The sequence below is a fragment of the Balaenoptera ricei genome, chromosome 11 (assembly GCF_028023285.1).
Source record: "Balaenoptera ricei isolate mBalRic1 chromosome 11, mBalRic1.hap2, whole genome shotgun sequence".
NCBI lineage: Eukaryota > Metazoa > Chordata > Mammalia > Artiodactyla > Balaenopteridae > Balaenoptera > Balaenoptera ricei.
Window position 1 is genome coordinate 14495919 of NC_082649.1, and position 27296 is coordinate 14523214.

At 41.5% G+C, this 27296-nt stretch overlaps 2 protein-coding genes across 6 annotated transcripts in view; one reads left to right on the plus strand and one right to left on the minus strand.

Moving 5' to 3' along the window:
* Window positions 1-1772: 1772 nt before the first annotated feature.
* Window positions 1773-24988, minus strand: TPMT (thiopurine S-methyltransferase). 2 transcript variants are annotated; one of them, XM_059940680.1, is made up of 10 exons: window positions 24893-24988; window positions 24385-24466; window positions 19200-19383; window positions 18074-18166; window positions 13858-13990; window positions 11265-11317; window positions 10531-10605; window positions 6049-6134; window positions 2914-2958; window positions 1773-2485 (listed from the first exon to the last, which is right to left on the minus strand). In XM_059940680.1, the coding sequence occupies exons 3-10, from the start codon at window positions 19337-19339 to the stop codon at window positions 2373-2375; spliced, it is 738 nt and encodes a 245-aa protein (XP_059796663.1). In that variant the 5' UTR covers window positions 19340-19383; window positions 24385-24466; window positions 24893-24988; the 3' UTR covers window positions 1773-2372. The 2 variants fall into 2 exon arrangements, with proteins under 2 accessions (XP_059796663.1, XP_059796664.1); XM_059940681.1 differs by lacking the exons at window positions 1773-2485; window positions 2914-2958 and adding an exon at window positions 2977-3230.
* Window positions 24989-25190: 202 nt separating this feature from the next.
* KDM1B (lysine demethylase 1B) overlaps window positions 25191-27296 on the plus strand; it is a 56576-nt gene continuing 54470 nt past the window's right edge. For 2 of the 4 annotated variants that reach the window (XM_059940682.1, XM_059940685.1), the window contains exons 1-3: window positions 25191-25305; window positions 25622-25665; window positions 26970-27008. The gene's annotated coding sequence lies outside the window, so the exon portion shown is untranslated. The remainder of the gene's footprint in view (window positions 25306-25621; window positions 25666-26969; window positions 27009-27296) is intronic. The other 2 variants (XM_059940684.1, XM_059940683.1) reach the window with 2 other exon arrangements.

Sequence of the window (27296 nt, forward strand, 5' to 3'; positions counted from 1 at the left end):
CAATACATGTTTTTTAAATGGATGAACTAATGACTACTTAAAAGGATACTACTTACAGGCAGCAAACCCCAATGTTATACCTTTCCTTTGATGATTCTCTAGTATTTATAGGAAGTATTGTTAGGAAAATAGCACTTGCTTATCTCTAGAGTCAATGTTGAAAGGTTTCTCAAATACCTTATATAGTGCAATCCTTGTCGCATATATACACACGCTGATTAATAAAAGAAATGCCCTGGGGACTTCACTGGTGGTCCAGTGGTAAAGAATCTGCCTTCCAATGCAGGGGACGTGGGTTCGATCCCTGGTCAGGTAACTAAGATCCCACATGCCACAGGGCAACTAAGCCCACGCGCCACAACTACTGAGCTCGTGCGCCTCAGCTGGAGAGCCCACGCGCCCTGGAGCGTGCACGCCACAACTAGAGAAGAGAAAACCCACACGCCACAACTAGAGAGAAGCCCACGCACCACAACGAAGATCCCGCGTGCCGCAACTAAGACCCATCACAGCCAAAAATATATTTAAAAAAAAAGAAGCGATGCCCCGAGTCTTAACTCTAACATTCTGAGTTTCCTATGAAGAATCGTCCCTCCTCCATGGCGAAGTCTCCATGGATTTCCTCTGTGCTTCCCTCCAATACTTCTTACTTAGAGGGTCCTGGAATAGCACGACCATCTCTTCCTCCTTCCACCTAGAACAAGCCCTGAGGTCTGTGGAGGCAAAGGATTTGAAGAATAGATCTTGTGGTCAGTGGCTGACTCCTGTGCAAAGGACCATGCCGCAGAGGGGTGGAAATAGAGACCCAGCTCAGGGTGGTTACAGCAGAGATGAGGGGGCGGAGGGCGACAGGCTGAGGAGTCTGGGGGAGGGAGTTAGTGCTTAGGCACATGGACTGCTGGTTTTGCAAGTGTGAGAAGACATGCCACATACATGCAGTTGAGAAGGAATCCCAGAACGAGTCCAACGACACAGTTACATCCCAGATTGTACCTGACAATGACGAGAGGAAGGAAGAGAGCAAGCCACACAGAATAGAAGCATCTCAGTCCAGGAGGAGAGGTGCAACCTTTGAACAGAGAAGGAGCAAAGACTGTAGGCGCTTTAGCATGGGCTTGTGAGCTCACCGGAGCAAAAGCTTGCTACCATTACGAACCTGAATCCCTCCTGGGTTGGTGAGTTTTGAGTTTCAGGCAGCCTCCGGGCACCTCCTTAACAGGCAGATCTCCATCACCTGTGTGGTCCCTTGGACCCAACCTGGATTCTGGTCTCCAGGTTTGCTCTCCCCTAAGGGCACCTGGTCTTCCAGCACCCACTCTGACCACCTATCTAATTACATAACTCGTGCCCCACATGCTTGGCTTCAGGGGTGAGGGATTTGGTGGGGAGGGGAAAGTGGTGCAGGCTCGAAGGTTTTGAGCACACACAGAAAAATGAGCTGGAGATGTATGGTTGAAAATGAGAAGCTGGAGATTTCAAAGTTTCTGAAATTTTCATAAACACACAATGAAATAATTTTTGTAATACACGCCATCCTATTAACATGAGCTAAACAATCTAAATCATTTAAATATTAGGTAGTGCGGTAAGAGAGGAATGTCTGATTTAACAAAATGTGATTTTTAATGAAAAACTGAAAAGTTTTGAATCTAAACTTTCATAATGAACAGACATGAATCCAGCCCCTAAGTACACTGTACTTCGTAAGACTTTATCATTTAAACAAGATTAAATTACGAGAAACAAAAAACTGCCAAACACAGAAAACAACTTTGAAAAATAATTTCTTTTTACAGTTTGGGAAAAATATTTTTTTCCATATAGATTGGTTAATTTCATTAATTTAAAAATTTATTTCTTCATTCTGTCACATATAAAATTATATAAGGAGAAAAAATGTGAAAAGGAGTGCTAGGATTGAGTACAGTATGAGGGTTTATAGTAAAAATTAATGTTTAATATAATGTCTTAGACCACTACCTTTTACCTTGGACCCCATTAAAGTGTTACATTTACCCAATGGTTCTAAATTTCATAAAGAATGCCAATGTTTCTGTCTATTATATTTAAGTTATATGCATTATATTTCTCTTTCATTCTTTAATTATACAAGTAATACATGCTGATTGTAAAAAATTCTTGCAATCTGTAAGTAAGACACACAGGTATAATCTTTCGCCCCCAATCACACTCTCTTTTCCAAAGTACGTGGTTTTTTTCCTAAAAAGTTATAAGCATTTTTGAGCAAAGATCTGTGACGTGATTTGTGAAGAATTTTTTTCCAAAAGTCATCTATTATATTTTCATGCCTTAGCACAATTTTCAATTGCTCAAAAACATGTTGATATTACTTGCTTCTATTTACGTCTCATTTACTTTTCTATAAATAGATATAACTTTTCAATAAGGTAGTCAATTCCCCAACTTTTATGTCGTTCTTCAAAAGCATCAACCTTCTCCAGACAATGAATATCGCACACTGAACCTGAAACAAAAAGAAAGTGTGACAAGTTAAAACTTTATGAAGAATGCAACCAGTTCTAAAAACATATCAGATGATTTTAAAAAGAGTGTGTACTGAAGATCTTTTTTCTTTTTAACGAACACAGGGAAATAAATATTAAGGGTAAAATTTCTGAGCTCTGAATTGTTATTATCACTTATAACTCCTAAGAGCTAAAATAAACATACCATCTCTCTAGAATAATTCAGATGTCTTTAACATAAGCATACCATTTAGCTAAAAAGTCCTATTACAGAGATGGGTTCCTTTTTTGGATATAATAGTCTCCAATTAAATGGCTTCTGACTTTTAAATTTTATATACTTCTAGATATTAATAGTTTGCTAATAGCTCAAAACAGTTAACTGTTGACTTTATTTCAAAAGTTACAGCACATGTCTGTAACTTACCAAACAATGTTTTAATTTCAGCATCCGGAACGTAAAATGGTGGACCTAAGTAAAAGAGAAGCATGGTGAAGAATAAGTTCTAATAGATCTAATTGTAAAGAGAAATAAATTCTCAGGGCCCACTTCTCAGCTTATTTCCAATGACCTTGGTATACACATTCCATACATAACTCAATTATCCAAATAGATGAGGATGTGACAGGTTCTTCTGCTTCTTCTTTTGCACATCTGATACCAAAGACTGGCTTACTGAGGGGACTGGTAATGTTAGATGCCCATCTCCAGCTTACATGAGATGGCTGAGTCAGCCTTGGAACCTGGGAACAGGAAAATCAGAGTGGAGTTCATGAACAAATTCCCTTGGGGCTTCCTGCTTCCAGGGTATAGATTTTCTACCACTCCTGTACTTACCCTCATCCTACAAACTCTGCCCACTTTGCTGTGGGCCATTTACTTTAGAAGAAACAGCTTCTGCCCCTTCCTAGAAGGGAATTCTTAGCCTCCACCCCAGACAAGGCCTGTTCTATCTTCCTCCTACAGGCCCTTCCTTAGGCCTACTGTTCAGGAAGGGAACTTACATCACATTCGCAGAGCTGACATCTGTTTCCCTTATTTTCTATTTCCATCTGATTGTCCCAGACTTAATTATGGACACTAGGTCTCATCTTTTAATGAGTTTTTAAGACCTGACTTATTCAAACAGAAAAAAATACTAACACAGATATTTATAAAACAAAGCACTTTTTAAAAAAGGCTCAATTAAAAATCAAATAGGGTATTTTTACAAATTAAAAATCTATGTACTTGGTTTTCACTTCTTCCTGAAAAGCCACGACTTAAAGATAAGGCTTTGCAACAAAAAGAATAAAACACCTAGGATTAAACCTACCTAAGGAGACAAAAGACCTGTATGCAGAAAACTATAAGACACTGATGAAAAAAATTAAAGATGATACAAACAGATGGAGAGATATACCATGTTCTTGGATTGGAAGAATCAACATTGTGAAAATGACTATACTACCCAAAGCAATCTACAGATTCAATGCAATCCCTATCAAACTACCACTGGCATTTTTCACAGAACTAGAACAAAAAATTTCACAATTTGTATGGAAACACAAAAGACCCCGAATAGCCAAAGCAATCCTGAGAAAGAAAAACTGAGCTGGAGCAATCAGGCTCCCTGACTTCAGACTATACAACAAAGCTACAGTAATCAAGACAGTATGGTACTGGCACAGAAACAGAAATATAGATCAATGTAACAGGATAGAAAGCCCAGAGATAAACCCACGCACATATGGTCACCCACCTTGTTTTTGATAAAGGAGGCAAGAATATACAATGGAGAAAAGACAGCCTCTTCATTAAGTGGTGCTGGGAAAACTGAACAGCTACATGTAAAAGAATGAAATTAGAACACTCCCTAACACCATACACAAGAATAAACTCAAAATGGATTAAAGACCTAAATGTAAGGCCAGACGCTATAAAACTCTGAGAGGAAAACATAGGCAGAACACTCTATGACATAAATCACAGCAAGATCCTTTTTGACCCACCTCCTAGAGAAATGGAAATTAAAACAAAAATCAACAAATGGGACCTAATGAAACTTAAAAGCCTTTGCATAGCAAAGGAAACCACAAACAAGATGAAAAGACAACCCTCAGTATGGGAGAAAATATTTGCAAATGAAGTAACTGACAACGGATTAATCTCCAAAATTTACAAGCAGCTCAGGCAGCTCAATATCAAAAAAACAAACAACTCAATCCAAAAATGGGCAGAAGACCTAAGTAGACATTTCTCCAAAGAAGATATACAGATTGCCAACAAATACATGAAAGAATGCTCCATATCATTAATCATTAGAGAAATGCAAATCAAAACCACAATGAGATATCATCTCACACCAGTCAGAATGAATGGCCATCATCAAAAACTCTACAAACAATAAATGCTGGAGAGGGTGTGGAGGAAAGGGAACCCTCTTGCACTATTGGTGGGAATGTAAATTGATACAGCCACTATGGAGAACAGTATGGAGGTTCCTTAAAAAACTAAAAATAGAACTACCATACGACCCAGCAATCCTACTACTGGGCCTATACCCTGAGAAAACCATAATTCAAAAAGAGTCATGTACCACAATGTTCATTGCAGCTCTATTTACAATAGCTAGGACATGGAAGCAAGCTAAGTGTCCATCGACAGATGAATGGATAAAGAAGATGTGGCACATATATACAATGGAATATTACTCAGCCATAAAAAGAAACGAAATTGAGTTATTTGTAGTGAGATGGATGGACCTAGAGACTGTCATACAGAGTGAAGTAAGTCAGAAAGAGAAAAACAAATACCGTGTGCTAACACATATATATGGAATCTAAAAAAAAATGGTTCTGAAGAACCTAGGGGCAGGACAGGAATAAAGATGCAGACATAGAGAATGGACTTGAGGACACAGCGAGGGGGAAGGGTAAGCTGGGACGAGGTGAGAGAGTGGCATGGACACATATACACTACCAAATGTAAAATAGATAGCTAGTGGGAAGCAGCCACATAGCACAGGGAGATCAGCTCGGTGCTCTGTGTCCACCTAGAGGGGTGGGATAGGGAGGGTGGGAGGGAGATGCAAGAGGGAGGAGATATGGGGATATATGTATATGTATAGCTGATTCACTTTGTTATACAGCAGAAACTAACACACCATTGTAAAGCAATTATACTCCAATAAAGATGTTAAAAAAAAAAGGTCAGGCTTTAATGTTCAAACACATTTAAATGAATCCAGAAGAAAACATCCCTTTTATACATTCAAAACAAATACAGTTATTTTTAAAATGCAATAAATTATAAAGTTCCAGAAATTAAAAACAGCAATAGTTTAGAGATTTTCCTGCACACCCCTACCTCCCCACGTCCACATCTCACCCCATCCTCCTATGAGGATGTATTTGTAGGCATCAGTCCAATACATCCCATCTCCACCACCATGGATGACACAGACTGCATGTATATCAGCAGTATGCCTCACATGAGATAAATTAGGAGAAAATAATGCTATCCAAGTCATAGAATTAAATCAGGAAACAAGGCAACTGGAAAAAGAACAAGAAACTTTACCTGCATGTTTAGTTGGATCATAAGAAAAAACAGACAAGAGGTACTGAAACCCAGTTCTTGTTAGGGACAACATTATATCTGCATAGCTGAAAAGAACATAAAAAGGCATGTGTTACATTTCTTCAAAGAACGAGAGGCAGGGAGGGAAGCCAGCTTTTCCTTTCATCTCTGTTACTGAGTTTAACTCTCCTAAAAAATCACATGAAGTAGATTCTCATTCTAAAAAGCTAGAAATGGGCTCAGCAAATGATGTTACCTGCCTAAGCTGGGAAATAGCGAAGGACGGGAATCCAAACGAGGCCTATCAGACCAGAAGGTATCAAATTAAGCAGAACAGAGGCTCCTTCCAATGTGATGTGGTCCCCGGAGGCCCATCAGCTTTGAACGTATATTTCCCGAAGCACTGCCAGCTTTGGGGCAGTGGTTCCCAGACCCAGCTGGTATCAAGATTACCTGGGCACCGGCTGGAAGAAGAGATGCCCGAGCTTCATTCATCCCAAGACTGAGTCAGTAGGTTTGCTGTGGGGCCTGAGATGCTGCAGTTTAACAAATATCCTGGGTGATGGGGTTGTCACCGGGGGCACGGGTAAGATACAAAACACAATCCCTTTCCTCTCTTTAGTTGGAGAGAGATAAGACTAATAAACAGGCCAAAATTCAAGGTACTATGACATTACAGTTCTGCAAGGGTGGCATAAACCCTGAGTGCTACGGCAACTATCCTTTGGAGTAGGTGCCCTGAGGAGCAGGTGACGCCACTTCCCAGCCGTGTCTGATGGGTTCAAAGTGGGGACCTGCCCTAACAGGGCCCATCAGCAGACAGACCAGGAGCCAGGCCTGGGTCTGGTACAGAATGATGAGTTGGACCAATCAGATGACTCCGCTGGGAAACTGAGTTAAGACATCCAAAGAGGAGCTGCTAGTTCACTGTGGTCATTGGACCAAACGCTGGAGTTTCTGTGCTGGGTGGAGGCTGGAGCTGAGGAGGCTGAGGGCTGTGAGTCAGATGTCTGGGAGCAGGAGTGGGTAAGCAGAGGAAGCTGAGTGCTGAGGTAGGAGGGCAGAGGAGACACGCACAGGGAGGTAAGAGGCCATGAGAGACAGACAGACAGACAGAGGTGGACGAGCTGCACAGCTCTGAGTGAGGAGCCTTGGCTCTTTCCACAGGGCCCGGCTGTGCTGCCATCCCTGTCCAGAGCCCTGGGAGAAGTCAGGGAGGCTGTCCTGCATGGGGATTAGGAGTACGGACTCTGCAAGGTCCCCGAGCTCAAAGTCCAGCCCCTCCGCTTACAGGCTATGTAAGCTTGACAAAGTCTTAACCCCTCTGTGCCTCAGTTTTCTCATCTGTAAAATGGGGATAAAACTAGTAACCAACTCACAGGTGGTTGTGAGAATTCAATGAGTGCACACACATAAAGTGCTTAGAACACTGGTACGTGGTAAATGCTCGGGTCAGTAGCTTATTCCGTTAGCATCCTCAACATAAACTCCCTAAAAACTTGAGCTGGCTTGAGCCGGTCACTCTTCCTTGCAAGTGAAAGAACCAGACCTAAGCAAACTTCTGAGCAGAAACCTTTACTTTTTAACTTTGGATTCTTGTTCTTAAGAAAGGAGGGACTTGCTGTCCCGATGAAGCGATCAGTCAGACAGGTTTGGCAGGGTTTCAGAGGACTCACAGGCTTCCTTCCTCTTGGAATGCGGACTTTCTCTCTCAACCCGTCTCAAAAAATTCAGAAAAATGAGAGGTATGATTGATGGTAGGCAAGAAACCTGAGAGTCACAGCAGAGACCACATCAGTTCTCGCCCATGTGTAATCTCAGCAGGAAGACACCCTGTACTGATGGCAGGACTGGGAAAAAGCACTAAGTACCTTAAATGCTAAGATAAAGTCATTTATCTTCCTAATGGCTCAAAATAAGAGTTATTCTGGAAACAAAGGCCAGTGTTCTCTGGCATTCTTGGGGCTGTGACAAGACACACACACCACACACACACACACACACACACACACACACACACACACACACACACGGGCCTGGAAGGGGAGGAAAGAGAATAGGGGGATCAGGAAGACAGAGTCTGTGACCAAACTAGAACTAGAGTCTCCAAGAGCTCTGGAGGGGCCTCATGACTCTTTCTTACCATGAACTAAACAGTTCAGAGGCCACTTAGATGGCCTTTATTTCTAGGACAGAGGAGGCGATGGTGGCTGGTGGGAAACAGTGTATTTTCCTTGCTTTGAGTCAGGTTTGTTTTCACTCATTTACTCAACAAATATTTATTAAGCTCCTATTATGTGTTAAAATTTTATATACATATATATTTATATTTATAATTATGTCAGATTGTATCATTATCTATAAAAATTAAGCCAGATGGTGGAGAAATAACTGAACACAAGGTGCACGGTCTGTAGAGTGAGCTTTGTGATTTCGGGTTTGCTCCCCACCGCCTTGTGGATCTGAGCGACACAACCAAAGCCTGCAGAGAGACTAACCTCGAGGAAGAGGCTGGACAACCTTAGGGAGCAGGGAACACCTACAATCTTAGACACTCAGCAGAACTGAGTTGAGTGTATAAATGTGGTGTTTTATGGAGACGCAGAAGTCACAGGTGATACTTTTGAGTTGATGACGGACACTGATGTCACACGGGAAATGCCGAGCAGACACCGGATATGGGATGTGGGTGTTTGGGAGAAAGAACAGAGCTGGAAATACAGAAACAATAGGGCCAATACCATGTGCGACTTGTTCAGTTATTTCCCCAACATCATGTGTATTTAGACATAGTAGGAACAATGTGTATTTGTTGGATACCAGAACGAAAGTAATAGGAGAACTGAAGCAATCTTTGAAGGAGCAAGTACAGGAGAGAGGACGGCACAGTCTCGCTGAGGATGGTCCCTCTGGGAATGATGACTTCTAGGAATGTGAGGAAGGTGAGGGTCCCAGAGAAGAGAGAAAGGAGGAATGGTGTCAGAAAGAAAAGGGGAAAAGGACTGTGAATTATCACCAGAGGAAAATATATATTAAGAGGATGTGGGACTTCCCTGGTGGTGCAGTGGTTAAGAATCCACCTGCCAATGCAGGGGACACGGGTTCGAGCCCTGGTCCGGGAAGATCCCACATGCCGGGGAGCAACTAAGCCTGTGCGCCACAACTACTGAGCCCACATGCCATAACTACTGAAGCCCGCACGTCTAGAGCCCGTGCTCCGCAACAAGAGAAGCCACCACAAGAAGAAGCCCACGCACCGCAACGAAGAGTAGCCCCCGCTCGCTGCAACTAGAGAAAGCCCTTGCGCAGCAACGAAGACCCAGTGCAAACAAAAATAAATAAAATTAAATCTTTTTCAAAAAAAAAAAGAGGATGTGGCAATGTTTAATTAAAATAAGATTAGGTTTGGCAACAAGCCTTACTCACCAAACAATTCTTTTTTTTTTGGCCCGCGTGCAGCATGCGGGATCGTAGTTCCCCAACCAGGTATTGAACCCCCTGCACCCCCTGCCGTGGAAGCTCGGAGTCTTAACCACCGGACTGCCAGGGAAGTCCCAAACAATTCATTTTTAAAAAGAGAAATTTCATTTCACTGATGTGTTGAGTCTGCCTCCATACAACTAAGTAATTCAGTATTTATGTGTTACACCCAAGTAAGTCTGTGAATGATATTTGGGTTGGAAAGTACACAGGAGGGGTCACATTTTACTCAGTATACTTTCTCATATTTTAATTTTGTTTTCTAATAAGACCAGGTACAAAAGAATGGTCACCCAAAATATCTAGATCAAAAGCTCTAATACAATAGCAGCTAATATTTAAACAGTCATTTAGGGTCAACACGGTACTTGTTACACGTGTCATTTCTTTTCATTCCCACAACAACCATGTGAGGGGGCCTAGTCATGGGCGTGACTTTAAAGCCAAAGTCCGTGGGTCTGAATCTCAATTGTGTCACGTACTTGCTGCTGCACTTTGGACAAGTAACTTAACCTCTTTGACCTTAGTTTCCTCATCTGTAAAATGGGAATAATGATAGCCTAATACCTCACAGGGTTGCTTGGTGGATAAACTGTGTTCTTTCACTTAAGGTATTTTAAGAAAGCCTGGCACATGGCAAGAGCTGAACAAGTATTACCTGGTACTCTCAATGGAGGTGGTGAGGGTGGTATTAGTAGAAAAATTACAGTTTTGCAGAGGAGTAAACTAAGGCATAGACAAGTTGAATTCTTTGACCAGGGCAACACAGCTTAGAAGTGACAGAGCCACAAGCCTTGCACCCATGTCCCCGTGGCCAAATCCTATACTTTTTAGACCAAGATGCTATTGGATATAGGTCTTCTAATTCCAAATACAATAAGCTATTTCAAACTAGTAGAAGTCTAGTAATCTTCTGGAAACCAGAAAAAGTACAATATACTAAATTAAGGAGGCTAAAAAAGGGGAAAAAAACAACATAATTAAAGGAACCAAATCACTAACCGTTTGCGATCACCTGGATTAATAGCGACTAATGCTCCTCTATCCCAAATTCTGTCAAATTTGCCAATATTTGCTCTATCAGAAAGAAAAAGATAAAAAAATTTATGTAAGAAAAATAAAATCTTTAACAAGACAGTGTTCCCCATGGCACATGTCAGAACCTCACCAGCTGTTAAGGAACTAGGATCTCACATCTGCTTTTCCTCAGAGTCTCTAGGGATGTGCTGGTGTGTGTGTGTGTGTGTGTGTGTGTGTGTGTGCATGTGTAGCTGTCCATCTCCTCCTAGTTCTAGGAGCTGGTGGCAGCAGCTTGGACTTGGGGGCACAAAGGAGGAACAAGGGACAGTTTGAGACAACTCTCCTCCCAGCCCCTGGAACAGGTATCAGGGACTTTTAGGAGATGAGCTCTCACCTCCGTCCACACCCTGAAATGCATTTCTGTTACAGACACAGGTGTGAAGTGGAAGACACTTTCTTGCTCTCCCCTCCTTTTCCCTACCTTCCTAGGGTCATAATAATTTTTCCAGAGCTTAGCAGCTACCCAAGGGCAAAGATATCAACTGTGAAGACATACATGCTGCAGTTAAAAATAACTGCAGAACAGAGACTCAAATCAGTGCTTCATGGGTGCTACTGCAAGGGGATGGGAGTGATAAAAAGACCCTCAGCCCACCCCAGCATTGCCCAGCAAACACTCAAGTTTTTAAAAGTGCAGAGGTAGACATCAGTCCTACCTGGGAAGATCAAAAAGACTGCAACAGTACAATGAGATGTTCCCTGAAGAACTCTGCGATGAAAAAGTCAAGAAAAAAAAAAAAATCCACTTAATTAGGAGGTACTTGAATGGTCAAGGGAAAAAAAAGAGGGGCAAAGCAGCACATGGGTGGTAGAGAAAATGTGTAATGAAACATAAAGAACATAATTTCACAGCAAATAATTTTTTTAGACATCTTACTTTAAATTTTTATTTTTTGGGGACTTCCCTGGTGGTCCAGTGGCTAAGACTCCACGCTCCCAGTGCAGGGGGCCCGGGTTCGATCCCTGGTCAGGGAACTAGATCTCACATGCCACAACTAAGAGTTCACGTGCTGCAACTAAAAGATCCTGCATGCCGCAACTAAGACCCGATGCAGCCAAATAAATAAATAACATATTTTTAAAAAACACTAATCTATAAAAAAAAATTTTTTTATTTTTTAAATTTTGAAATAAATATGGACCATGCTGCAGAGAATGTATAGAATAAAGAAAAAACCTGCATGCCACCCTCTGAACACAGTGATTTCAATCATTTTGGTGAATTCCTCTCCATCTTTCCCCCCTCACTTTCTGCACCTTGCAACCTATGCAAATATTTTTTTAACTGAAAATAAAATACAATTTTACTGAAAATAATTTTTAATGGGACTTTTTAAAATTAAAAACCTGTATGGGGTTCTTTTGGATCAACTCAAAAAGGAAAATCAGATTGGTTAAATCCTGAATATCAGTTAACTATTACTCATTTTGGAGATTGTTATATTTTAGCAATGTTTACTTTAGCAAAATCCTAATATTTTGACCCCCTAATGACAAGTATACACATCAATCAATTACCAGGCAGACTGAGAGAGAAAGGGCAGACATTTTAAGAGTTACTCATGAAAAGTGCAGTTGCATTGACTCCCCAATGTCCTCTCTTTCATTCACTGACTGATGAGCATTTATTTCCTGAGCACCTTGTAGACAGGAGTAGCCCAAGTTCTAGATACTGCAGTGAATTTGACAGTCTCTGACCCCAGTGAGGACAGCCCGGTGGAGCAGAGAGGTGTGGGAACAAAGAATCATCACGGTACAGAATGGTCTGTACTGTTCTGGTTGTGTGCCCAGAACTGTGGGAACAGAGCAGACAGAGCAGGGAACTCACTGCCCGAGCACCAGGAAAGGCGGAACAAAAGGTGGCCGAAGAACTGGCTGGAGGCATCTGCTGACATCACGGGCGTGGGACGTGAGAAGTCTGGGAGGTGGGGGGAGGAGCAGGGTAGGAGATGTACTTCAGGATGTGAAAATGTTGGATTTTATTCTGAAATAAGGTGCAACAGAGGTGGGCGGGTCTTTGAAGACCAGTCTGGAAGCACAGTGGGGGTCAGCCCTGAGAGGAAGAGGCCTGGAGGCAGGGAGAACAGCCCATGAATCTTAACTTTGGCTGCAGATTGGAATCACCTAGGAGCTTTAAATAGACCTGATGCTAGGCCCCATCTCTAGAGGTTCTGACTGAATTAGCTGGAGGCAAGGCCTTGGCACTAGGAATTTTAAAAGATCCACAGATAATTTCAAATGTGTCACCAGGGCTGAGAACCACTGCTCCAAGGAGTCTGGAAGAGGACTAGCCTCTCCGGACTGAGCAAACAGGAATTCTCAGATGAATTCCACAGGTTTTCATATCATGCCACAGGTCTCTTAAACTCATCTCCAGAACAAAACTCATTTTCTCTGCTCCTCAACTTGCTTCTCCTTTATTCTCTGCCATCCAACCAGTCATCTCAGCTGGAAATGTGAACTCACCACCCCCTGGATTCCCACTCAATTAATCACTAAATCCTCCCAGTTTGACACCCTAAACATCATTTTAATCTACCTGTTCCTCTAAGTGCCCCATCACTCTCCCGGTGCAGCTCTTCAGGATCTCTTTCCTGGACCACTGCTCACAACCTCCTATCTGGTCTCTTTGCCAGGAGGCTACTGCCCTTCAAACTCACTTCCCTTGAGGCCACAAGGGTGGTTGGTCACAAAAGAAAACCTGGCTGTGTCACGTTCAGGTACCAGCTTGACAGGACATCTGGACTGGATGACCTGACTCTCTGCCTGTCCTAGCCCTGTCACCACACTTCAGGAAGCCCCCCCAGGCTGGGTTAGGAAACATTCCTCTCTGTTCCCTTAATACCCCGTGTCATTACACTTAGCTCCGTGTATGACAAATAGCCTCCTCTGTTTCTCTTCTCTCCTAAGCTAAGCGATTCTTTAGGGCAGGGACTGTGTTTTCATCTCTGCAGTGTCTTATGCAGGGTGTGGCACAAGACAGGTTCTCAGAAACACCTGTTTATAAATTAAAAATCAAACAAACCCAAACCAAAAACACGACAAATAAGCTTTGACCTTGGCTTTTATATACATTTGTTCACATCTAACTACTGTCTATCTTTTTACGCTCCTTACACTATATAATATCGAGGTGAATCTGGTGATAAAGTGGGGTCATCTGACACTTGTATAGTATCCTCACTTACTCATGCTGAGAAAAACCTTCTGGGGGTATGGAAATAACTATTTACCAAAATCAAAACACACCTTGAATACTTTGGCTCCAGGAATTTCCATAATTTGTTCTTCTGAGTAAGAAAGATTCTGCTCCGTAAAAAATTCCCGTATCCCAAGTTCACTGATTTCCACACCAACTACACTGTGTCCTCGGTCTGCAAACCTGCATAAAATCATATAATTACACTTAAATTTTTATTTCAAATAAGTACTAAGTAAAAGGATATATACCAATAAGCATACATTTTCCTGAATTTTAAGGGATTTATTTGAATTCAGACTCACAATGTTTCACAGAACATGTAGATACACAGAAAGTGGAACTATATATTTTCAAACCTTATGCTATGTGGAATTCTGAAAAAATGATTTATATGACCTTAGGAAAAATTTAAAAGTTTGGAAAATTATACCTTAACATGTTGATTTACTACACATGGATTTGATTGGAAGAGTTTCTGATTTAAAAGCATCCTATGAATTAAATATGCTTTTCAAGTTCTCTAAATCAGCTATGTCCATTAAAACTTTCCGTGATGATGGAAAAGTCTATACCTGTGTTGTCCAATCCAGCAGCCACTAACCACATAGGTTATTGAGCCCTTGAGACATGGCTCGTGTGACTTAGTTTAAACAGCCACGTGGGGCTGGTAGATACCGTACCGGAGCACTCGGCTCTAGAACATTAGCATCCATTTCTATAATAATCTTATAATTTCCACTTACTTACACTAAACCCTATCCAGAAATTTATTTGATTACCATGCGCAAAAGCTTACCAGTATTTTTCTGGTAAGCTTTATAATTACAGAATTCAGTCTTGGGATCTTGGACTTCAAAGAAAACAGCACTAGTGGCACAAATACCCAGGTACAGTATTGATTTTATGTTACATTAAGTAAACACATAAGTCAGTTATGCAACATATGCATTTTTTAAAAATCACACACCATGCAAAATCATGCAGTAAAAATCATGAGGCTTATGGGGAAAATGGGGGTTGGAGTACACATTAAACAACTTTGTCCTAATGGAGTATATTCAGCCATAAACAATTGAAATCTTGCCATTTATGACAACATGGATGGACTGGGGGGCATTATGCTAAGTGAAATGAGTCAGACACAGACAAACAGCTTATAATCTCACTTATATGTGGAATCAAAAGAAAACAAAAAACAGAAACAAGCTCATAGATACAGAGACCAGATTGGTAGTTGCCAGAGGCTGGGGATGAGCAATGGGTGAAATGGGTGAAGGAAGTCAAAAGGTACAAATTTTCAGTTATAAAATAAATAAGTCATGGGGATGTAATGTACAACATGGTGACTATAGTTAGTAGCATTGTATTGCATATTTTAAAGTTGCTAAGAGAGTAGATTTTAAAAGTTCTTATCAGGCTTCCCTGGTGGCAGAGTGGTTAGGAATCCACCTGCCAATGCAGCGGACACGGTTCGAGCCCTGGTCCGGGAAGATCCCACATGCCACAGAGCAACTAAGCCCGTGCGCCACAACTACTGAGCCTGTGCTCTAGAGCCCGCGAGCCACAACTACTGAGCATGTGTGCTGCAACTACTGAAGCCCGCGTGCCTAGAGCCCATGCTCCGCAACAAGAGAAGCCACTGCAATGAGAAGCCCGCACACCGCAACTAGGAGTGGCCCCCGCTCACTGCAACTAGAGAAAGCCCACATGCAGCAACAAAGACCCAACACAGCCAAAAAATAAATAAATTAAATAAATAAATTTTAAAAAAAAGAACCAAAAAAATAAAAAAATTTAAAAAAAATAAAAGTTCTTATCACACACAACACTATGTAGTTCTGTAACTATGTATTGATTAACTAGATTTATTGGGGTGATCATTTCACAATATATGTATATACAAATATCAAATCATTATGTTGTACACCTAAAACTAACATAATGTTGTATGTCAATTATACCTTAATTTTAAAAAGGTTTTTTTTTAAGAAAAAGCTGCTGCACATTTGCCATAACTCATCCTGTGAATCAGGATTTTCTCAATGATATGCGATTAAACAGTATTTAGAAATAAAATGGATTAAATAGTATTTAAGAAAAAAAAACTTAGTGCCACATTAAAAAGAAAAAAGACAAGAACCTAATAGACATGGTGGCACAGTTTTACATGTTAAATGGTTACAAAATATATAAATACTACAACATGGCACTTTACCTTGAGAGAGACCTGAACTTTACTTGTAGACTTGTAGGCGTTGGAAGGGCTGCAGCTTTCAAGTTATTGTAAAGTAATGGAAGGGGGATTATTAGCAGTCATGGAAAGTTCCAACACTGGCTGTGGATGGGAGCAAGTGGCTCACAGCACATCGAGGTGAACTGAGGTATCTGGGAGACAGCTGAGGTTTGTGCATGGGTGCATTTTGTCTATTTATACACGGTTTAGTAGAGCTGGGTGCTGTTATCTGCTTTCACCTCATGTTTCTTGCAGACAATATTACATATAAGCAGATGTGAAATTCAAACCATGCTCAAATTGTTCCTTAATGTATCAGTGGAGTTAGAATGCAATTAGCATTTTCAAAACAATTGAACAATAGCAGAACTGATGGTACCTATTTCCTGCACAAGAGGACACACTTTCAATGTGGTCAGAACATGAACTGTTTATAGTTCTAAAACATACATATTAATAACTTGTCTTTCACATTTCCTGGGAAATTTGTAAGTTAACATACATGGAATATTTTTTTTTATTCTCCATACATTTGTTGAAGTTATAAAATATAACAAAAAAGTTACCCAAACCAGCTGCATGGATTTTTACTTCTACTCAACATATGGAAAAATGAACTATAGCCTACTATAGACTGGCATAGGCTGGATTATACTGGAATATATTGCCCTAAAAGAAAACCAAAACCTAAGGAAATGTCTTAAACATTTTATGTTAATGCTTTTGGGCTTCAGCTCATAGTTTATCTATTCACATCTGATATCTGTATAGACCTTAATACACAAATTTGTTACATAAGTGAAAAATCCTCTAATATAATAACTTTTATACAATTACAGTAGCTTAGTTCTGGCATTTTTATTACAAAGGACTTTAGACCCTAAATCTTCAACAATCACATTTAATTGGCTGTTTCATCATACCATTTTCTAACCTTGTCTCAAAGCCTCTGCTAGAACTAGGTTGTTATCACTTATGACACAGCAATAAGACAACCTGCTCATAGAGTTAATGTTTTTCTTGCAGGTAGTTTGCGAAGGAATTCTTTCTTCTGGTTCAGTGAGTTGGTTAGGATATAATGTTCTCAATTTCGTGGCCACCCTAGAATCTTAAGCCACAGCAGCCACTCACAAATGCTCTCAGCTACAAGTTGAGGAAGCAGGGGGCCACCGTCCCTGCTCAGAAATCCACTCCCAATGCACACATGTGCTGTAGTTTGCCCACCTGTATTTATGTAGGGAAGAGAGAATTTTTAAGTTACTATATTTTTCATTTACTAATCATTTTCATATATTTTATTTTTCTTTCCTGCTTGACGATCAAAGTTCTCAACGTTCAAGTTTATACATTAATAGTATGTCTTGGCATGTACGATAGCGTCTGTACATTATCATTACAACAAATTCTGTATAGGAAACGATTGCCAGGTTTGTGACTTTAGAGTAACCCATAGTGGCAGTGGCTTGTGAATTAAAGTGAATTCTCTTCACAGAGAATTACTCACAAGAAATACTTCCTTTATCACTGGTTTTATTAGCAATGATTCATGAAAACAAAACCTCCTATGTGCTCGTAGAGGGACGGGAGAGTTGAGTTGAACTGTGGACTATACACGGTTTTGCCAAAAAGCTGTAATTCATTTTGAGCTTTTCTGTCCACCTCTATTTAAAATACCTAAAATTAACTTAGTTACATTCCAAAACCACCTACAAAAACTAAACCATGCACAAAGATGAAGGAAATTTAAGAGGGAAGGCTGGTCCCATCCTCCGCCTCCCCCACCACTTTGGTTGTAGACTAATTCTTTTGCTTAGAAACTCAATACAGAAAGACTAGTTCTCCCCTCTGTTTCTGCACTGTCTTCCTGTTTGAGAGCATTACCTCTATGAACCCATCAGTAATAGTCTACTAAAAATATAGAATCCCTGTGCGTTTCCTGAGAATGGAATTTTTAAAACTTACATCCTATTATTCACCCAAAGTGTTTATCATCAAGACCAGAAAGTATGTTGATGCTTATCCGCTCATACCATTTCATCTCAACTGCTTTTCCACAAAGAGGAAAAAATACCCTCAGTTGTTTCTCGCCTTTAAGAAAAGTATCCATATGCTTCTTTAATAGCCTGGGGAGAAAAAAAAATTGTTTTAATTAGCCCAAGACACAGAGGAAAGGACTACAATTTTACAATGCTAAGTACCTTTCATGTATTACCTCACTTAATATTTCCCAACAACTTTATGAAGTAGGTAACATTATTCATTAAAATCTCCAGTTTATACATGAAGAAACAGGAAGGCTAAGCAACTTGCTCAGTCAGGTAACTAGTGAGCAGTTAATATGACTCAAACCTGGGGCTTTCTTGATTAGTAATTAAACATAAAAAATTATTTTTTCCTTGGTTGATATGTTTTGAAAGTGTATACGTGTGTGTGTGTGTGTGTGTGTGTGTCTTCTAAGGCCAGCTACATGACAGAGAGAATTCATACAATGGTTCTAGGATGATACCCCAACTATTACTTAGTGTGCAAATGTAATAATAATAATGATGTCCCCTGGGCAGTCAGGGTGGCTGTCTGGAAGAAGGCACATCTGTCACGACCACTTTACTCAGCACTGACCCATCTTTATTGCTGCTGCTTCGAAGCCCACTACTACTACTACTATTACATTGCTTAGCATTCAGCTCACGTATTAATTTCTCTCAACTTCTCTTCTTCCACCATATAGCTAATACTTTAACATTTGAACACACGCTATTGGCAAGCAAAGTCAGAACACCACCACTTTTCAGTATAAAGAGATGCCAGCATTAACATAGCTTGAGCATCTGCATGTGTATAAACATGTATGCCCAACAAATAAATGTTACAGGGGATTCAAAAAAAGACATATTTCATAAATCTAAGACGTCATCAACTGTAAGTCACGCCATTATTTATACTCCATGGGAAGAAATATCACTGCCAATTCAACTATGACATGCCACAGAGGCATCCTGATTTCAGAGATGCTCCAATGTGAAAAACTAAAAATGTGCATCTTAAAATCAAATAATGGGTATCTATATTATTATTTCTATTTCAAAAGTCAGCTTCTGATAGAGCATTTCTGTTATAGACCAACATTTGATATAAAGAAATGTAAACATTTCTTACTGATGTCCTCGTTCTTGGTGAAATGCAATTTTGTGATTCACCCACTTTTCTTGCCATTCTTCCAGAGTTAGCACTCGGTTTTTCTGTACCTCAGTGTCGGGGTACTCTTCAACATCAAGTACTGTTCTTGTATTAGCCATGGTTTTGTAGATAGCTTTGACTCAGAAACAGAGGTCTCCAATGCCTAAGTGGAAAATGTTTGCCAGGTTGTCACTTAAGTGCATTTCAATTCTATTGATGAATGAAGTAAAAACCTATTATTCTCAGCAGTACGGCTTTTATTTTATTTTTAATTAATTAATTTATTTATTTTTGGCTGTGTTGGTTCTTTGTTGCTGCTTGCGGGCTTTCTCTAGTTGCAGTGAGCGGGGGCTGCTCTTTGTTGCGGTGTGCGGGCTTCTCACTACAGTGGCTTCTCTTGTTGCGGAGCACGGGCTCTAGGCGCGAGGGCTTCAGTAGCTGTGGTTCACGGGCTCTAGAGCGCAGGCTCAGTAGTTGTGGCTCACGGGCTTAGTTGCTCCACGGCATGTGGGATCTTCCAGACCAGGGCTCGAACCCGTGTCCCCTGCATTGGCAGGCAGATTCTTAACCACTGTGCCACCCGGGAAGTCCCAGCAGTATGGCTTTTAAAAAATATTTCAATATTCACGGAAAAGCTATACAAAAAATTACTTTTCAGTGAGTCTGATGGTAGAGGCACACCTCATAATACACATTAGGAAAGAGCTTTAAATAAATTGAATTACATCTTAGAGTAAAAGAATTTAAGTTTAAAAAAGAAAGAGGACAAAAAAAAAAAACAGGCATTATAACTTTTGTAAGCTTAGAATCTTTCCTAGCATCTCACTCTTTAATTTTTAAAATTTCCTTTAATGTTTACTTCCTATTTTTTTTTTAATTTATTTATTTTATTTATTATTTATTTTTGGCTGCATTGGGTCTTCATTGCTGCACGTGGGCTTTCTCTAGTTGTGGCGAGCAGGGGCTACTCTTCACTGCAGTGCACGAGCTTCTCATTGCAGTGGCTTCTCGTTACAGAGCACGGGCCCTAGGCGAGCGGGCTTCAGTAGTTGCGGCACGCAGGCTCAGTAGTTGTGGCTCGCGGGCTCCAGAGCGCAGGCTCAGTAGTTGTGGCGCACAGGCTTAGTTGCTCCACGGCATGTGGGATCTTCCCGGACCAGGGTTTGAACCCGTGTCCCCTGCATTGGCAGGTGGATTCTTAACCACTGCACCACCAGGGAAGCCCTACTTCCTATTTTTTTAATCAATGTTATAATGCACTCAATTCAAAGAGTCCAGCAGAGTGATGAAAGCAGCAGTCCCCATTTCCAATGAGAGACAAACATCTTTAACTTTTAGCTGAATCTTGAAATATAACTCAAATAGCATGCTTATTTTGTATCTTCTTAATTTTTTATTTCTAGGAAGCATCTAGAAAAGATAAGCATTTAGTCCTCTTTCAACTTTCCAACACACACACCACCTTCTCATTTTTCCTATCCTTTCCATATAGATATAGCATATTCATGATTAAACATTTCAAGTTCACATTATTATGACTAGGTAAATAAATACTATTCACAGGTAAGCCATATAGAATTCTATGATTACTTTTTCTTTTCTGTACAACTTTTTATTCTATAGTTAATAACTATCTGGCTTTTTCATTTATAAAATTTCCATATATTTATTACTAATTCAACTCTAAGTTCTCCCAGTCTCCTGTCAATACACTCTCAATCTCTTCGGTTATCAGATATCCTATCAATGTCATTTCAGAGAAGAGCCTTCTGACCTGGATGCTGTCTTCTACTGGTACACAGCTAGCCTTCTGCGATCTTTCTTTATCAGCATCCTGGAGCCTTCCTTCTTACCTTTTGATGAATCTCCTGTTTCCTTTATTGTCTATTTTCCTTTTTTTGGTTACCACCCTTATATTGGTAAAATACAACCTTCGGCAGCTTTCTGAGAAAGAGTGCGTGAGAGAAAGGGTTTTTGGCAATTTTGCGTGTATAAAATGTCTTCACACTATTATTCCCCATCCTCGATGTATAGTTTTGCTGGGTAAGAATTCTTAGTTAGAAAACATTTTCTCTCACAATTCTGAAGAAATCATTCCCTTGCCATCTAGCTTGTAGAGTTACTGCTTAAATTCAAAGACATTTGGATCTTGATATTTTCCATGTGGCCAATATTTTTCTCTCTCTCAAACCTTTTCTTTGTCCCTTAGTTTTTGCAATTTCATAATTCTATGCCTTATCCTGGGTCTACTTTCATCCATCTGGCTGACTTCTTTTAATCTGGAAGCTCATATCCTTCAATTATGGAAAAATTCTTGAATTATTCAGATGATGATTTTGGTCCTTTTTTTCTATTTCTCTTTCTTGGACCCCTTTTTATGGTTGTAGAACCTCCTGATCCAGTGCTCTAAATTTCTCATATTTTTTTCCATTTTCCAACTCTTCATCGTTTTGTCCTATTTTCTGAGAGCCCACCTTATTTTTATCTTTCTACCTTGCTATTTAGTTTTTCTTTTCTGCTCTCAAGTCTTTAATTCTCAAGAGCTCCTTTTTGTTTCTGATGTTCTCTTTTCATTTTATTTTGTTGTTATTTCATGTATAGAATGTATATAATATTTTCCCTTATTTATCTGCATGGTCTGTTACTGAGTCATTTTTTCTGTTGGTTTTGTCTTCTATCTTTCAAACTAGTGACTGTCCTCAAATTCCTAGCAATTCTTATTATCTACTCACATTTAAGAGTAAATACCAAAAAGCTGATTATAAGTTTAAGTTTGTGGATGGGGCTTATTGACTGTAAGTTCACTGTAGGATGATGTGAATAGATATTATTTGGAAACTTAGATGTCATTATCTTTATTTTCTTTGGACTCGTCAGACTTTCCATAGATGGACTTCCCAATTCCCGTTGAAAGTTTGAGTCCTTGGGACCATGGTTCTGTACTCACATGAGAAAAGGATAAAAGTGGGAAAGGGCCCCAGCATTCAGTTTGCCTGTGTTCAATTAATCCCCATATTTTCAGTATGGTACTCCCATCCCCAACTGTGAACTGTATCTTCCCAGTCCAAAGACTGTACCCTCTCCAGGGAATAAACCCCCCGAAGTCTGCTGGTGCGGTGAGGAAGAGATACTTGGTTGCAGGGAATTGGGAAAGGGATCTGGGAACTTAGCCTTTTAGGAACCAGAATTTCAAGCAATCCTCCTAATTTCAACCATACCCTTCCATCTCCCTGAGGTACCTGGTGCTGCTAATTCCTGAGCATTGGGGGATTCTATAATGCAATTAGGATTGCTCATTGGCTTTCCCCATTGCTGGTTTAGAATTTAGCTTTCTTCAGTCTGCAAAATCCTTTATCACTCGTCCATCTGCTTTCTAGGTTTCAAATTTTTATTGCTTTTATCTTCTCTTCTGTCTTCCCTTTATGTCTTTAAAAATCCTGCTGTTGTTTTGGTAGAGTTTCAGGAGGAAGCAAAAGTAGATGCACGGATTCAATATCCCGTCTCTACCCCACAAGTTTGCATTTTTAAATAATTTTCTTATAGCTTTTTTTTTTGGTATGGGAAAATGCACACAAAGGTGTTGACCTACAGAAAAACACACAACATAAGAGTTGTGGGTTTCAATTTTATTCGGGGACCTTACTGAGGACGATAGCCTGGGAGAGAGCCTTTCAGATAGCTCTGAGGAACTGCTCCAAACATATATGTTCCACATGTATAAGGTTTTTTTTTTTGACTAGGAAAAACATGTAGTCTAGCATACATCTTGGTAAAAGATTACTGCTAATCACAAAGAATAGATACCTCAAGTTAATGATTTTAGTGATTTCTATGTACAAGAAGATGCAAGAATCTGGGGCCATTGAAATTCTCCCTGAGGCATGCTATCTAGGGGCCGTTTATCCAAAACACAGAATGCCTCACCCTTATTTTCCCTCCTGAAGTCCTAAATCGCCTGGGGTACATCACCCCCTGCAGGGGGTTGTGATTTAACCCTTTGTATAACTGGATGATGGGCAACACTCTTTGTTCCTTTTTTTCCCCCCCTTTTACAAAGGGAACTGAGAAAAAAGGACATGTGAACATAACTGCAAATCTACCTGAAGGTATGAGGAAAATGTCTGTCCTTTCAACGTGAAATTTGTCATGTAAGGACAATACAACACAATAGTTGTAACATATCCTTTGAGTCATGACTGAAACTAATTTAGTTTGGACTACCAGGCTATTCTTGTTGGAGTTAATTTAATGATTCACCCATGAATCATTATTCATGGAAAAGCAGTTATTCAAGGAAAAGTTCCCTTTATGGCAAAATTTGGCTTCAGTGTGCTTAGGATTTAAGGAGAAGGCACCTCTCTTGGAATTGGGAACACAAATTCACTTCCCAGCAAACATTTGTTAACAAATGGCTTTTGCAAGGCCCTGACGATGTCAAGAGGTGACGCTCAGGGTTTTCTGAGAGGTCAGAGGGAAGTATCTGATGTATTGGGTACAGAAAAGCAAAAGAGAGTTGCAGTTTTCCCATTTCCTCTTTCAGACAGAAACTTTGGAAGCTGAACTTGAGCCTTCAGAAACAGTTCTCTACTTAAAACAAAAGGGAAGCATAATTTTATCACTGAGCCAGGGCAGCCTGGAATTGATTAACTCTACCCCTCTTACACAAACTTGAAATATAACTTAACATCATGAATATAACTTAATCACTTCTTAGGTGTTCTCATAGCTTCTCAACCTGTACTTAACTTGTCCACATCCTTTTCTGGAGAAATAAAAAGTTTCTTTATATGGGGGCTTCCCTGGTGGCGCAGTGGTTGAGAATCTGCCTGCCAATGCAGGGGACACGGGTTCAAGCCCTGGTCCGGGAAGATCCCACATGCCGCGGAGCAACTAGGCCCGTGAGCCACAACTACTGAGCCTGCGCGTGTGGAGCCTGTGCTCCGCAACAAGAGAGGCCGCGATAGTGAGAGGCCCGCGCACCGCGATGAAGAGTGGGCCCCGCTTGCCGCAACTAGAGAAAGCCCTCGCACAGAAACGAAGACCCAACACAGCCAAAAATAAATAAATAATAATAAAATTTTAAAAAAAAAGTTTCTTTCTATAAGCAAGATAAAAGTGCAAAATTATAAGATTCAGGAAAGGCAAATTTCACAATCATTCTTACCCATACACAGAAATAGCAGATGTGCTAGTTTGGTCGCCCGAGTTCTCCTTGGGTGGACTCCCAACACTGGTTTCCTCCTCACCTTTTCAAAAAAACATGTTTCTGCTTTAGATTTATTTTAAAATTTTGGTAAATTGAAGAATAACTTCCCTAAAGTGCACAAATTTTAAGAGTATGGCTCAGTGAATTTTTATACATGCATACACCTATGCAATTACCATGGAGCAAGACAATATTTACAGCACCCCAGTTCCCCTCACTGTCCCGGCAAGTATTTTTCTTTTCTTAAAATCAACAATACCCGACAATGCTTTGGGGTCACTTTAACCATGGACTCAAAAAGGTCATTCACTACCTGATCTCGTTATTCCCCGTTCCCACTCGGCTCCCTGAGCCCATTTCAGGGCCCGGATGGCTGGGACGCCCCGTTCCGGAATCCGACCACACACTCACACCTAGCAAACGTCCCATTGGTCATCGCACCCTCTCTGCACCCGGCGGAGCCTACCTTATGCGCTGTCCGTCGCCTGCTGCTGGTTCTGGCGCTGCCGCGGGCCTCGCCGGCTGGGTTCCTAAGCCCCAGGCTCAGGCCGGCTATTGGACCCGCCCCCGGACCCGCCCCTCCCGCGGCGCACAGGCCCCGCCCCCTCCCCACGCTCCCCGGCTTGCTCAGCGGCGGAAATGGCCAGGGCGGGGCGAGTAGCGCGGCGAAGGCGAAGGCGGGGACCCTACTCCTCCCTCGTCCCCCCGGCTCCTCCCACCCCGGGTCACGTCGTGACAGGGGCGGAAGCAGCGGCGGCGGCGGCCGAGCGGGGGCTGCGGCTCGCGGCGCGGATTCCGCTGTCTTGTGCGCTCGGCGCGCGGCTCCGGAGAGGCGCCCGCAGCCCCGGGCGGCGCGCGAGGTCTCGCCTGCGCTCTGAGGTGGGGGGCACGCGGCTCCGGGGGCGGGCGTGGGGGCGGCGGCGGATTTCGGGTGACAGCTCTGCACAAAGCAGCTTGGCCGGGGTGCAAGCTCTCCTGCCCCTGTGCAGCGCTCCTTGCCCGGGTGGGAGGCGGACCGGTGCCCTCGGGGCTATACCTCCTTCCCCGGATTGGTAGGGGGTGAGAGGTGGGGATCCCAGCCTGAGGAAAGGGGATTCCCGGGCTGGGGTGTTGCAGCGACCGGGTTCCCCGATTCATCGCGGTGCTGCGGGTTTCTCCTAACCCCCCCTCCCCGCAATATTTCCTTTCTGTACAGCGGTGCCTTCTCGCCGCGACTCCTTGCACGCCTCCAGCGCAAAGGTGAGCCCCGGGAGGCTGTTGCTTCTCCGACTTCGGAGAAGAGACGAGAAAGCTTTTCAGAAAGCGAGGCGGCTGCATCTGGCACAGGGAATGTTGGGGCTCCCTCCTGGGGGCTGTCAGTGCCCTGTCACCTGGGGAGTACCAGCTGCGGGGAATAGGGTGGGGGGACCCACAGTCCGGGAGTAGGAACTCCCTGGCCGTTCTTCCCAGCCGAGAGCGTGGCGGCGAGGAGCCGGCACGGCCTCGCAGGTGGTATTAGTTCGACTGCGGCGCCGCGACCACGCGTTGAGACGCGATCGGCATTGCCAGGTTGCTGGGGTAACTCCGCCGGGACCCGGGACCCCTAGGGGGCGGCCTGATTACGGTAGCTGTTAGTCAACAGCCTAGCAGCCGGCAGGTGAAAGAGGAAGGAACGGGCAGGCCCAGCTGTAATGAGTTGGGGTTCCGTGATCTGGAACCTAGCCAGCTGGAGGGCCAGCCCTCCCTCGGGAGAGCGTACGGGCGTCCACAGACCACTCCCTTTGGGGAGATCCGTCACTCCACCTGTGCACGCACAACTCGAGGCTTTTACACTTTGGTTGGTTTTTTGGTGTTTTTTTTTTTTTAAACCTATTTTAGTAGAAGGAAGGCGAGTGGGAGGGAAGGTTTTGTCAGGAGGTACAGGAGAAAATGACCATTAATAATTAATTATCTTCCACGCAGAGAAAGTGGTCAACAAAGCATTCGGGCAATTGAACTGGATCCATATTTCGGAAAATTTGATTATTGTGGGTAGAATTTCAGGTGGCCCAAAGGGAAACTTTTGCTCCTTTTGTCTCTGAAGAAGTTTCTAGTATTTTGTCCAGTTTTGAGAAATTATGCTAACACCACTATAAATTTTTATTCCAACCTGGAGTTCTTTAGATTCATATTTTTATGAATTCTGTGTCTTTTTAAAAAGTTTTTTTGAATAAGCTACTTCTGAAAAAATCCTGGGAATTATTAAAGTAGAAATCTAGACATTGATATATTCACTTATATATTTATGCCCCCCCAACCATTTTTTTCTTTTGTCACACTGAAAGAAAACCAAAGCTATGAATTTAAAATTAGGAAGAAACATGCCTATAAAGTCATATTGAATCTGAAACAAATTGATCATTCTTAACGTTAGGTGAGTTTATTAATTTGAAGAACCAGGTGGGAAAGCACTTCCAGTAAACTAATTTGTTTTAATGACACTTTTGATCATATTTCTAAGACTATACTTAAAAGCACAATTAACTGTAGTCCTTCCAACTTAAATATTTTTCCTCTATTTTAAGCCCCAAGAACCCAGCAACAGTGAAAATACAGAGATTACAGTAAGTGTCAAAAAAAGGATGAACTTACATAACTGTTAATTGTATAATTAACTAAGACAAAATTATTGCCCTAAAAATCTTCAATCATATTTTTCCCAGACGACGCAGATTTCCTAATGGCTTTTATAGCTAATGTTTTCATTTCCTCTTAACCATTTCTTGAATTACATCATTCTTCATTGCAATCAAATACATGTTTTTCAGTATACAGTTGGGTTAAAATGTTTGATGAAATTTCCAGAATCTATGCTTTCTTTTGGGAGAGCTTTCTTTTGAGAGTGCTTGCTT

Excerpts from the sequence above, each read along its gene's own strand:
- TPMT (XM_059940680.1), bottom strand. The coding sequence starts at position 19,339 with ATGGCTAATACAAGAACAGTACTTGATGTTGAAGAGTACCCCGACACT. Across the intron at positions 18,167-19,199 it reads CACCAAGAACGAGGACATCA|GCTATTAAAGAAGCATATGG; the intron begins GTAAGAAATGTT and ends TTTTCTCCCCAG. Across the intron at positions 11,318-13,857 it reads CTGGAGCCAAAGTATTCAAG|AGTTCTTCAGGGAACATCTC; the intron begins GTGTGTTTTGAT and ends TTTTCATCGCAG.